Source organism: Mastigoproctus giganteus, chromosome 14 (genome assembly GCF_048544385.1).
Source record: "Mastigoproctus giganteus isolate SK-2022 chromosome 14, ASM4854438v1, whole genome shotgun sequence".
NCBI lineage: Eukaryota > Metazoa > Arthropoda > Arachnida > Uropygi > Thelyphonidae > Mastigoproctus > Mastigoproctus giganteus.
This window is the reverse complement of record NC_143588.1, coordinates 86,593,263-86,607,934: the sequence shown is the minus strand read 5'-3', so window position 1 is coordinate 86,607,934 and position 14,672 is coordinate 86,593,263. Positions and strand designations below refer to the sequence as shown.

Below are 14,672 nucleotides of genomic sequence, written 5' to 3'. Positions count from 1 at the left end.
AATATTGTGAAAATTATTGTGCATCACTGTCAGCACACTTTGGCACTGGATGCAAGCATCATTTTGGACATGCAAGTAGTGCGAGGAAAGTTTTTCATTTTTTTTCCATCGTCATATTTTTTAGGTACGTTGCTGAACATTTTTGGATTAACAGGGATTCTACTGTACATAAATTTATAAAAATTTATATTGGTCATCCTATATATGCTATGATGAATTTAGGAATTTCTTATGTACTGTAATTTGAAGATTTAGTTTAAATAGCAAAAAACTTAATTTACAGTACTCACCTCGTATAATCCATTTTGATGTAATGAAAATTAAGGAAGAAGCATGATTGTGTGAATTAGAAACTTAAATGATATAAATGGAATGTAACTATTGCATGGTTGTAATTATGATTACAATTTAAAAGAATTAAAATACTTGCTCAAGAAAGAGAAGTGCACATCCCATTTCTTGGTTGTCATATATAGGACCTGTGTGTTAACACTGATAGTTCAGTAGTTAATGAGAAAAAGCTAAACCTTGTTCCTGTTGTGTATATGGTAAGGTTAAGAAAGTTGATTTTGTTCTCTGTTTCCACTTTGAGGGTGTATTTAAGCCTTTCATGTATGGTATTGAATGTGTTAAGAAGTGTATCGATGGCTGACTTGTTACCTATCAGTAATATGTCATCAGAGTATCTCATGTATCACGTCCCCTCAAACATCAAGTTATAAGTTATACTTGTGATACGCAGATGACATATTACCGATAGGTAACAAGTCAACCCTCGATACACTTCTCAACACATTCAATACCATACATGAGAGGCTTAAATACACCCTCAAAGTGGAAACAGAACAAAATCAACTTTCATAACCTTACCATATACAAAACAGGAACAAGGTTAGCCACTAAAATCTAAAGGAAAAACACACATATGGATAAATATTTAAAATTTTATTCACACCATCCATTAAGCATCAAAAGAGCAGTTCTCTACAATCAAACATGAGAATTTGGGATATCAGAGACGTGGTGTCACACAGATATAGGGAATGCAGAACAGGAATTTGGGGAGTACAATGTGTACAGAAAGGATAGGAAGGGAGGAGGGGTTATGCTATTAGTTAAGAAACACATAAAATCCAAGGAAGTGAAGCTAGTTGACATCGCTGGACAGTGCAGTGTCGAGTCAGTTTGGTGTGACATAAGCATTGGGAGATCAAAATTGAGAGTAGGAGTGTGCTATAGGCCTAATGACTCTGATGAGTATAATAAGAAACTGTACAGGGAAATAGAGTGGGCCAGTAAATCAGAGAGCCTTATAATGGGAGAATTTAATTTCCCAGATATTGACTGGAATTTGTGGGTTGGTCACTCACACACTAGCAAGGCTTTTGCGGATTTATTGGATGATTGTTTTCTACACCAGCATGTTCGGGAGGCAACTAGAGGGAGCAATACTCTTGATTTGATTATCAGTAGTGATTCTTCATGCATTAAGAATCTGCAGATAAAGGAACCACAAGGTGGCAGTGATCACAGTGTGCTGAAGTGGGATTTACTCAAAGAGGTAACTACTATCAGGGATAAAGGGAAGATTTTTGCTTTCGTAAAGGTGACTACGGTGGCCTGAGACAGTATTTAAATTCTATACAGTGGGACCAACCGATGATGTTACCAACAGCAAATTCAAAATGAGAAGCATTCAAAGAATTTATCTTGGTAGCAACTAGGCTTTACATACCAATTAAGAAATATTGTTCAAGGTTTAGGCCTAAATGGATGTCAGATGAATAATGAGACATATGGCAGAGAAGAAAAATGCATGGGATACATATAAATTAATGGGTGACATGGAAGCCTATGATAGATATAAGCTGGTCTGTAACCAAGTTACAAAGGAGATTAGGCAGGCAAAGGCAGATTATGAGAAAGGATGCAAAGGAAAACAGAAAAGAGTTCTTTATGTAAACTCTAGAAGGAAAGGGATGAATCAGATTGGTCCACTGGATATTGATGGTTCAACAGTTGAGGATCCTGCTCAGATGGCTAACAAACTAAACGAGTATTTTGCAGCTACATTCACTCATGAGGAGTTATTCAGGAAGGGGAATGCTAGAGGTAAAGTAAACTCTGGCAGTGAGCTAGACGATTTTGTAATAACTGAGAGGAAAGTGGAGGAGAAATTGTTGAGGATAAACATAAAAAAGGCACCCGGGGTGGATGGGATCTATCCAGTTATATTAAAGGAGGCAGCAAAGGAAGTAAGCAAACCCATAGCCATAATTATGAGAGCAGCTTCTTTGGACTCAGGGGAGGTACCCATGGACTGGAGATGTGCAAATGTGATCCCAATTAACAAAGGAGGATCAAAGGGCAACACAAGTAATTATAGGCCTGTGATTTTAACTTCTGTTCCAGGAAAATTAATGGAGGCACTGGTTAAAGAAGCACTGCAGGATCATCTAAACAAGACTTCAATTATAGCTTGGACACAGCATGGTTTTGTTAAGGGAAAGTCTTGCCTGACGAATTTGATTGGATACTATGATGCAATCACAAAAGAAATGGATGCAGGGAATAACTCTGATATTATATATTTGGATCTTAGAAAGTCTTTTGATACTGTTGCACATGGAAGACTGCTGCACAAATTGGAGCAGTGTGGCACTGGAGGCAAATTGCTGCTATGGATAAAGGGATGGTTGAGGGAGAGAAGACAGAGAGTGGTAATCAATGGACACTGCTCATCGTGGACTAATGTTATTAGTGGAGTCCCTCAGGGTTCAGTGTTGGGTTCATTATTGTTTTCTGTATTTATAAATGATATTGATGATGGTATATCAGGCTTAATGTCCAAGTTTGCAGACGATACGAAGGTTGGCAGGGTTGTCAAGGACACTACTGACGCTATGCTGCTGCAACGGGATCTGGAAAGGTTGAGCAGATGGGCTGAGAGGTGGCAAATGAAGTTTAACATTGACAATGTGAAGTACTACATATGGGAAACAGTAACCCCAGAACAACATATCCACTCTGTGGTACTACACTGACAGAGGTAGAGAATGAAAAGGACCTGGGGGTAATTGTGCAGGCAGATATGAAGTTCTCTGAGCAGTGCAGATGGACTGCAAGAGTAGCTCATGGTATCTTGTCAATGATATACAGAAATTTTTCTAGCAGGGATAAGGTGATTATTCCCTTGTATAAGGCAATGGTCAGGTCACACCTTGAGTACTATACACAGGTCTGGAGGCCTCATTTCAAGAAGGATGTAGAGCTGCTGGAACGAGTACAGAGAAGGGAAACAAGATTGGTGAATGGAACAAAGGGTTGCTCTTAAGAAGAAAGGCTTAAGTTTTGCAAATTACAGTGTCTGGAGACTAGGCACCAGTGAGGTGATCTGATTGAGGTGTATAAAGCCTTGAATGGTTTGAGCATGCTCAGTGCTGGTGGGATTCTTCCTCTTGCTCAGAATAATCACCTGAGAGGGCATAAATTCAAATTGAGGAAAGACAGATGTAGGATAGATTGCCTTTAGCCAGTGGGTAGTTGGTTGGTGGAACAGACTTCCATCCCTTGTTGTGGAAGTTGATAGCCTAAATAAATTTAAGGCTCAGATGGACAGGTATTTCGAACGAACGGATGGGTGAAATGGGAGTGGTTTCTTTTTGGCTTATGCTGCATAAGCTTGCTTTCTTGCATCATATGCCTCTACTAATGCTAATGCTAATTTATCCATGGTGTTACAATATCTCACAGAGAAATTCATAACCAGGAAATAACCACCACAATTAATTAGAGAAACAATCTTCAAAGCTGAATGCAGAATTAACAACCCAAATAAACCAGAAACTCACGTTGTCCTTCCCTTTCATAATGAATACGCTAAACGTCTTTGTCAAGTTTTCATGAACACTGATATAACGCTGAAGTTTTTATCACATAACAAACTGGGTTCTAAGTTCAATACATATAAAGAGACACACAAGTATTTGATGCGAGACTTTAATTACATCATATACCTAATAAGATGCCAATCGTCCTGTACAGCGTGTTACATAGGAAGTACTACAGTAAAATTTGGCACATTCAAGACATCTAATACATATGCATATTATCACTTCAACAGTTTCAAAACCAACCAAACTCATACACAACTCACATAACATGTCCATTCCTGTAATCACGACCCATTAATTGATTCGGCAATTACAGTTATTAAATTGAACTCCAATTACAAAATTCTTCAGTACGAAGCTCTCGTTATCAAATGGTTTTGGCGATACACTTCATTAAATGTATTAAACACTAAACTCTCCATAAACCTGTCCCCCATTTGGAACTTAACACATGTGAAATCTCCACATGTACTGAACTGCATCACGGGAAATAAACTTTCTTTAAATACTTCGTGTTCTCTACCACGCAATGCTAACTGAAGGTGAAAAGTTCGAAAGTTGCCTGTTAGCCTTTTCTCATTAACTACTCAACTATCAGTGTTAACACACAGGTCCTACATATGATAACCAAGAAATGGGCTGTGCACTTCTCTTTCTTGAGCAAGTATTTTAATTCTTTTAAATTGTAATCATAATTACAACCACACAATAGTTATGTTCCATTTATATCATTTAAGTTTCTAATTCACACAATCGTGCTTCTTCCTTAATTTTCATTATACCAAAACAGATTATACAAGGTGATTAAACTGTAAATTTAAGATTTTTGCTATTTAAACTAAGTCATCCTATATATGTAACTAAAAATTTGTAAATACTGTCATACACAACCTGTCTCTGAAATTTCAAAGATATGGTAATCTATTAGTTCAAGAAGTAGCTTATGTTTGCTATATTTTTTTGTTTGTTAGTTCCAAGCTAGTAAGCTGTGCTTATACTGAATTTGTAAGATTCTAGTAAGGCAATAAATATACAAAGATTCCTATTGTGGTTATAAGAAATTATATTCTGCACAATGCTGTTTCTCAGAAAGTTGTGTTTTCTAGAACTGCATTAACTCTAGAACATAAGGACTGCTAATAAAATTTTTTAGTAAACTCTTGTTTGATACCTACCAAGCTTTTCTTCAACTTCACTAAGTTCTCTTTCAGCTTCTGTCAATTTTCTTTGATTTGCTAACATCTCTGAAGAGGATTCTTGTCGCTGCTGATTTGCAAGTTGCCTTTTGGCGTCTTGATGAGTTTCTACAGCCTGCTGTAAATTTTGTAACAAAGCTAGGAAGAGATAAAATATACAGCAGATAACTTCTTAACAGCTGCCATTTAATTCTGTTATCATAAAGATGGGGTGATTACTATAATGTATTAAGAACAGATGCAAATAAATATTGAAGAGAGAGCTTATAAATTTGAAATTCTGAAGAAAGCTTAGTTTATTCCTTTTCTAATGTGCAGAAAAGAGCAAAACTGTATACTATGAAAGGCTGTAAATTTTGCAATGTATCATTAAGAGATTACAGCTATTATATCAGATTTTTGTGCTTCCAATGGAAGAATAGTCATTAGTAAATAAGATTCTGGTTACAACAGAGCAGTGGCATAAATTCAGAACATAAAGAACATAAATTAATCAGGTACATGTGTTGAAAAAAATAAAAATCAAACAAAAATAACCTATGGTGAATGATGACAAGCCTTCCTATGTTTTGGAGGTTTGCCATCAGTAAATGTTTTTATTTTAATGTATACAATGGAATACTCTACAGAAATTATGTTATTAATATTTTTTTTTATATTCAACACTATTATATAAAGGTAAATTAATTGTAATATTATGTTTTGTACACCCTCCTAGCTAGCAAAGCTGGATAGGAGTGAATTACACTGGGAAATAAACAAATAATAATAATAATAATAACAGATAATGATGAGCACAAGCCACCAACACCACTCCAAATCATAAGTTATTAATATTTTTGTTCAACTCAAAGCTTTTTAAACAAGTTGCCTGTGGAGGGACCAACTACAACTAAGAAAGAAGAAGGGCTTGACAGACCACATCGAACACCAGAAGAAAGTGATTGAAAACTTGAAGGATTACATTCAGAAAAACACAGTGCCACTCTACATAAGTGAGGATACCCCCCCCCCCTGCCCTGATGGAGGAAAGTGAGAAAGATGGGCAAAGAAGTGGCAGACACTACAATGACCTCCATCAAAACCACATAGATAAAATGGCTTCCAATGCATGGTTCACGAGCGGGATGCTCTTCCCCAAGACTGAAGGATTTATGCTCACCATCCAAGACCAGGTAATCAACCAGGAACTACAGAGAATACATTGTCAAGGAATCCGGAGTGACAGATGACACATGTCAATAATGCCAACTGGCCTCAGTAATAATCTAGCACATCATTGCAGTATGCAGGGTGATCATCCCAACAGAGTACACTCAGAGACATGACCAGATTGACAGGATAATACAGCAGAAGCTAGAAAGGAAATACCAGCTGATCAAAGAAAGTGTACTGTATTATAAGTACAAACCCCAAGCTGTACTGGGACCATGCCATTCTAATGGACAAGGTGATCCTGTACAACAGCTACCGGTCTGACTGATGTAGCAGTGTCCAACACTGGGAATCTCCAGAAAACCCATGAGGAAAAGATCAGGAGGTACACAGACCTAAGACAGGTTTTTAGGTGTGGCATATGGAACAGGTAACGACCACCCAGATCATCATGTCAACTACCAGCATGGTGCCAAATATCTTACATAAGAGCCTAGCAGCAATAGATCTCCCAGAGAACACCTATATTCTGAACACCTGTATGAAAGTCAGAGAGTTTCTCAACCAACAGTAATAGGCAACATAACAGCCATTCTGTGCACTTGGTATCAATACTTGTCAAGGGGTGGAACCCCCCCCAACCGGGGTGGAAATAATAACATAATAATAATAATAACCCCCCCCCCCCTCCCACAGCCAAACATGTTCAATCTTTTATAAAGTACTACTACACAATATCAGGATTCTACTATTAAATTCAGTAATTTCAACTATGCAGCACTGGATTAACAGTATCAGAAACACTTCATGATAATCAAATAAACAAAATCACATCTAAGGAGGCACCATATGGCTAATAATAATAATAATAATAATAACATTTGCCATTAAATTATCCCTTTTTAAAAGCATTGTTTATGCTGTTAACATAAAAAAAATGGATTTTTTAATGTCATTAATTTTTTTTTTTAGTATTTTCACCATTATTAAAATTTTATTTAATTCTACAAAAATTTTTCATCACAGTATAACCTACTTGTGCAATTCACCATAAAATCATATTTGTTTTAAAAAAAACAAAACAAAAAACCCACTCCACAATCTCCTAGTTATTAGCTTTGGTTCTAACAGAGTTTAATGATACCATGCTTCCCTCTTTTCAGATATCTGCCTCAAAAAGAACTGTTGGTATTGACACCATTCTTTCTAATTTCACCTGTACACACATATGAAGTGTAGCAATCAAGTTCCTGGACTGGTGCAATAAAAACAACACAAAGTGAAGGAGCTCAAAAATGGTTTTATTATGTTTCAAAGTAATCACTGAATGCACTTATTACACCATTCTAAAAGTTTCTGAAAAGAGTCACTGAAGGTGCCCAAGGAGATGATGTTCAGTTTGGCAGTTATATTTTTGTTATTAGCATTATGTCTTCAACATCCTAAAATCTCTTACCTTTGAAGACAGTTTTCACCTTGGGAAAGAGGGAGAAGTCTGATGGTGTTAGATTGGGAGAGTAGGGTGGATAGTTGATCTGTATAATGCCATGATTCATCAGAAATATCTTCACAACAGGTGCAGAATGAGTGGGAGCGTTGCTGTGCAACAAGAAATAGCTGCCTTTCCTGGCAGCTAGTTCTTGTGGTCTCACCTGGGAAATGTGCTTCAATAGTCTTTGAAGCACCTGTATAATGAATGCAGTATTGACTCATTCTCTCTCTCTCTCTCTCCCCCCCCCCTATGAATTCCTTGTGAATCACACCGTTTATCAAAAAACATGATCAGCAGTGTCTCAATCCTGGAGTTCTGTAAATGAGACTTTTCTGGGCCTTCCAAGTGATTATCAAGTCCACTGCATGCTCAGACACTGTCTGTGGGTTGTACTGAAACACACAACACTCATATTCAGTGACAACTCACTTGAGGAAATTAGGAATGTCTTGACAAGCCTGGATGAAGTCTTTGCATGATGACTCACTTCGTTGTTTCTGTTCATCTGTGCATCACAAATTTTGCACAGACCTTCCTCTTCCCTAAATCTTCATGCAGAATTTGATGAGTTGTCTCCTTATTCGTATCCAACTCATCACCCATCATTCTGAGGATCAAAAGATGATCTCTTGATTTCGTGAAATTTTGTACCTCTGTCCTCATTTTGAGAAGTTGACGGATGCCCACTTCTTGGGTCATGTAAACATCTTCACATTACTCTTTGAACTACTTACACCAAAAACACTGGTACAACTTAATGTTTCATCACCACAAACAGTTTTTAACATTTCATAAGTTTCTGTTGCCCCACTGCAAACTGTAACATGGAATGTTAATGCTTCTAACAAAACTGGTTGTTACTTGCAAACTGTCAGAATACTAGACAATCACTGTACTAACATTTGCTAGAGGAAGTTTGAACTACAGTGTACCACTTCTATTTTCAAACTCATCAAATGTGACTGCAACAGCATCAGTCCAGGAACTTTTATCGCCACACCTCATATATAGGCACAAATTTTTGCCATACAAGTTTAGCACAGCACTTGCTTGACCTTAACTCAAATATGTCTTGCTGCACCAGCCACACATACACATGCACACGCAGAGGCAGAGAGAGAGAGAGAGAGAGAGAGAGAGAGAGAGAGAGAGAGAGAGAGAGAGAGAGAGAGAGAGAGAGAGAGAGAGAGAGAGAGAGAGAGAAATCACCAATGATATCTAGGTCAGGACCCTGGGTATATATACATGTCTTCAGAATTTTATTTTCACTTTAAATCTGTTACATAACACAGGTAGATTTATTTAGACAAAATTGGTATTTAGATGATGAAATGTAATGTTTCACAGCATAGTCCATCCACATTTTAATACACACCACATTGTTGACTGCTGAATCAGGCTATTGTTTAATATGATGTAAAGCTGAATCTAGGGCATTTTTGGTCCTGGTGATCTCTTCTTCATCTTTAGCTTCATTTATTTCTGTCCCAGCCTGTATGATTTCTACATTTGTCCATAATTTCATTTTCCAAAAAAGTCTAATGTGAATTCATTGTTGTTTGTCTCCTTGCTGTAATTCTTCAGAACCTTTGATTTGCTTAAACTTAGTTTATTAACTGACTGCAGGGAAATCAGTTAATAAATCAGTCTTTCAGGTCTTTCATTAGTCTCTTTAAATCCCTTAATAAGCTGGATCAAATATGCTACAATTGGCGGTAAAAACATGTTTTTATGTTCTTTAAGTTCCTTACAATTGATATGTGAAGGAGCATTATTCAGAAAGATAACAGCCTTTTCAAGTAAGTTTATTTTCTTCAATATTTCTTTACAAAAATAAAAATTCATATAAAACCATTCATTACTTAATGACATGTCCATCCATGCTGATTTTCTTAAATAATAAACTGGTAAAAATGAAAGATATTTATATTTTTAAAAGCGATAGGATTAGATACTTTACCAACAACAAAGTGACAATTGTGAGTTCCAGCTGCACTCCTGCATGTGTCTACTGTAATTGTCTCTTGGGATTTTTTGTATCCTGGTGCTGCAGGCTCCACTATTTTGCCATAATTTTTGCAGGTAATATTTTATAATTTAGATCTGTTTTAGTCAAAATGCAGAGTTGTTCTCCAAATTAAAATTTCTCTGTCAATAAATGATTTTAAATCTTCTGTAAATTTTTGAGCAGGATGATCAGCACATAATTTATCTCCACTAAATGTTGTTGTTGTTGTTATTATTTGGTTTTTAGGAGCATTAGCAACTAAGGCCATATTGCTCCGGTGAGGTGATCATTCCCTGACCTTTCCGCATCCTCCACATTTGGTGGTGACGGGCTTGAACCCCGGTCTAATCAAGCAGCGTGTGCTATTATAAAGTATTATATGTATTATAATATGCTAGAATTACATAAAAAGTATTATATGCTAGAATGAAACAGGTTAGTTAATGAATGTGTTACATTTCGGGTGTGCCTCCATAGCCAGGTGGGAAGGAGCAGCAGTGCGTAGCACACGCTTCTTGATTACACCGGGTTCGAGCCTGTCACCACCAAATACGGAGGATGCGGAAAGGTCAGGGAATGACCACCGCATATCCCGGAGCAATATGGCCTTAGTTGCTAATGCTCCTAAAAACCAAATAACAAACAACAACAAACAAACATTTCAGGTGTATTTGATTTTTTTTCTTCTTCTTCTGTGATTAAGAAAAGTGAAAAGTTAATTTAGTTATATCTTTAAAAAGTTAATTAATAAGCTGTCTGTCATTGCTGTACAATGTGTACACAAAAGAGAGAGGCAGCACAGGAGGGTGAGGTTACTCTTAGTTAAGAAACAAAACGCAGTGTATTTAGTTGACACGTGCAATGTGCCAGTGCAATGTTGATTCACTTTGGTGTGACGAATGGAGTTGATGAGGAAAATGAAAAGTAGAGTAGGAGTGTGTTACAGGCCTATAATATATTTTTTAACAATTAATGAAATCGACTTCATCCTCACTAAGAGAAGATATATCGTGGATGATGTTACCGTCCTGAATAAGGTAAATGTTGGAAGTGATCACAGAATGGTAAGATGTGCACTAGATATAGATGTAGGAAAGGAAAAAACTTACTCGAGTAAATAATACAAAGGTCTTTGAGATAACAGAAGCGGAGAAAAAAAACAGAGAAGCCTCCAGAACTGTAGACAATACTCAAGATGTGGCCTAACCATGGCCTTTGTACAATGGGATAATAGTAGTAGCAGTGGCATGTGATGCAAGAAAGCAAGTGTATGAGCTTATGCAGCATCAGTCAAAAAAAAAAAATTTACAAAACAAATCGCTCTAAATGTTTGTCCAGTTTCTCTTTAAATTTATTTAACCTATCAACTTCCACGACAGATGGAAGTTTGTTCCAACAATTAACCACCTGCTGGCTAAAGGCAAATTTCCGCACATCTATTCTATATCTGTCTTTCCTCAATTTGAATTTATGTTCCCTTAGGTTCGTAATTTGAACAAGTGGAAGAATCTCATCAGAATTCAGCGTGCTCAACCCATTCAAGGCCTTATACACCTCAATCAGATCACCGCGCAGGTGCCTAGTCTCCAGCCACTGCAATTTGCAGAACTTAAGCCTCTCTTGGTAAGAGGATCTTTTCATTCCCCTCACCAATCTTGTTACCCTTCTCTGTATATGCTCAAGCAAATCTACATCCTTCCTAAAATGTGGCCTCCAGACCTGTACGCAGTTCAGGTCTGGAGGCCTCAGTACTTATTACGGTGTATGAGTTGGAGGTTGAGAAGACGAAAGAAGATATTTGTTGACATTAGACTTGAACTTCTGTAGACTGTAATTTTCAGGAAATACGATCAAAGAAGGGTTGTTCCAGAAAATGGCAGTTGAATGAATAATCGAGGAAGATGAAAAGTTGATTCTGTGAGTTTGAAGTTGGACAATAAATGGATGTTAGATGGCGGCAGCATGTGTTTGGACTGTTTTGAAAGAGAGAGCAGGAATTATAGAAGCCAATTCAGAAGAACAGTGCCCATGGAAGTATCTGCAGAAAAGGCATACAGCAGAAATAGTACATCTATGAAACAGCAAGTGGAGAGACTCTGTTAGAGATGAGTCATTAATTAACCTAACTGCCCTCTTCTGAATGGAATCTAGAAGCCTGTGAGAGGTTTTGTGGGCACCGCCCTAGATTTGTGATTTGTGTAGAGTGAACAGATGTTTGGAAGAAAAGTAATGCCGAGAGTGAAAGAGAAAACCAAGTTTTTTGGATGCAGAGGAAGCAATATTTGTAATGTGCTTGTGCTAAGAGAGATTAGTATTGGTAATGGTCGTGCTGACCGGGCTAGCCAGGTGGGTAAAGTGCCTGCTTGGCAACCCAAAGGTCGCGGGTTCGAATCCCGCTTCGGGCTTGGATCAAAGTACTGCAAAAAAACAAACCCTTGGGAGGTGCATTATGGCCACAGAAGCCAATGGACTAACAACTACCAAAAAAAAAAAAAAAAAAAAAAAAGTAATGGTCGCATGGTGCAAGAATGGCTATGGCTTATGCTGCACCAGCCAAAAAAAGAATAAAACAATGATAACAAGAAAAAAAATAAATAATAATAATTAATAAAAGAAAAGGAAATTAAACCTATCATACTATGTGCTTTCCTGACCCGAAGTTACTATCCAAATGACCTTTGAATTTCCCCAAACTTTCAGCCTCTACCACCCATGTAGGCAACTTATTCCAATAATTTTTAACTTGCTGGCTAAAATAAAACTTCCGCAGTCCAATCTAAACATTTCCCCCCATTACTTGAATTTATGTCCCCTAGTTCTAGCATCATTTGTAATCTTGAAAACTTTGTCTTCATTCATTTTACTGATGCCTTTCAGAGCCTTAAACACCTCAATCAAATCTCCTCTAAGATGTCTAGTTTCCAAATTCTACAACCCACATATTCGAAGTCTTTCTTCATATGGATGCCCTTTTGCCGATCTCACCAGGCGAGTTAGCCATCTATGCACCCTTTCAAGAAGCTCAATGTCTTTCTTTAGGTGTGGTCTCCATACTTGAACACAGTATTCCAAGAGTGGTCTAACATAAGCCTTATATAATGGAATTATCACATCCTTATATAATGGGATTATCATGTCCCTATCTCTACTTGCAAAAGTTCGATAGATCATCGATAGGATGCCATGGGCCTTCCTTGCAACCTGTTTACAATACTCAGAGAATTTCATGTCTGTATCGTAACAGCCAAGTCCATTTCCTCCAGTACTGGGTTTAGTTGAACTCCACCAAGTGAATAAGTTATTTTGGGATTACTGTTTCCCAGGTGTAATACCTTACACTTTGTTGGATTAGAGCAGACCCGGGCAAACTATGGCCTGTGGGCCGCATGCGGCCCGTGAGCTTTAATTGTATTTTCAAAAAAAGTTTACTTATTTTATGCTTTTGCGACGCATTTTTGAAAAATAAATTTGTATATGTAATAAATTATAGAATTTGTCGACTTGTAAATTGTTTTATCATCTCTGTATTGTTCAAATTGAGATGGAATTTGAAATTTTGCGCGAACCGGAGCGAGCCAACGGGCGATTTTATAACGGTATAATTTGTGATTATAAACTAATGGTAACAGACAACCGGTGACGAGGACAACGGCTTTGCTGCTGTGGCGGAGTAATAGGATAGGACTGCTGACCAGCCGCAGTTCCAATCTGTTTTCTCTGACGGTCATCCTGCAGTTAGTTTTTTTGCGTTATCTTCGGTTTTCATCTTGGTGCCAGTAGCGATAAAAATAATATTTACGATCTTTTAAAAATGAATAAAAAATGAAATATTCAACGAGAGCATTGTGTCTTTAATGAAGAGTGGAACACAAAGTATTTTTTTGCTAACATTAATAACGAAACTATTAGTTTCATCTGCCTGGAGAGCGTCTCAGTGTTGAAAGAGTAAAATATTAAAAGACATTTCACTACTAAACATTCCGAATATGGTGCCAATTTAACTCCGGAAGTGAGAAAAAAAACTGCCGATGGATTGATTCAAAATTTATCTAGACAACAAAATGTGTTTACGCGGTTAACTGGCGTCTCCGTAGCCAGGTGGGCAGGAGCAGCAGTGAGTAGCACATGCTTCTTGATTAGACCGGGGTTCAAGACCATCACCACCAAATATGGAGGATGCGGAAAGGTCAGGGAATGACCACCGCATATCCCGGAGCAATATGGCCTTAGTGGCTAATGCTCCTAAAAAACGCGGTTAACTATGGAACAAGAAGCTACTGTAGAGGCAGTTTTGTTATTTCTCATATAATTGCAAAAAAGCAACGAGCCTTTTACTGATGGAGACTATATTAAAGAATGTATGACTGAAGCTTGTGGAATTATATGTCCTGACATTAAACACAAATTTGAGAACATAAGTTTATCTCTGCGAACCGTAGTAAGAAAAATTGAATGCATCGATACAAATTTGAATGAGCAATTATTATCAGTATTAGAATCCATAACATGGAACTCGATAGCTCTCGACGAAAGTAACGACCAAAAGAATACTGCGCAATTATTGATCTTTATACGTGGATGTATCTCTAATTTTGAAATTATTGAAGAGCTTCTTTCAATGGAATCTCTTAAAGACCAAACAACGGGAGCAGATATATTTGAAAAAGTTGAAAAATGCTTAATAAGATATAATTTACAATGGAATAAAATGTTAAGCATAACAACTGACGGAGCAGCAAGTTTGACGGGTAAAAATGTTGGAGCGTTGGAGAAAATTCAAGATAAAATTTGTGAAAATTATCCCGATTATAATTTAATTACAATTCATTGTAATTAAATTACAATGAATCAATAATACATCGACAAGTATTATGTAAAATTGCGTTAAAAGTTGAACATGTCACATCTTGTATTATTAAACTAGTAAA

General features: G+C 37.1%; 1 protein-coding gene across 1 annotated transcript in view; it reads right to left on the bottom strand.

Moving 5' to 3' along the window:
- The window catches only part of LOC150075318 (structural maintenance of chromosomes flexible hinge domain-containing protein 1-like), a 736,477-nt gene that overhangs the window by 30,327 nt on the left and 691,478 nt on the right, over positions 1 to 14,672 (bottom strand). The window contains exon 48 of the mRNA XM_090388445.1: positions 5,069 to 5,227. Within this exon, the coding sequence (XP_090244571.1) occupies positions 5,069 to 5,227 (159 nt within the window). The remainder of the gene's footprint in view (positions 1 to 5,068; positions 5,228 to 14,672) is intronic.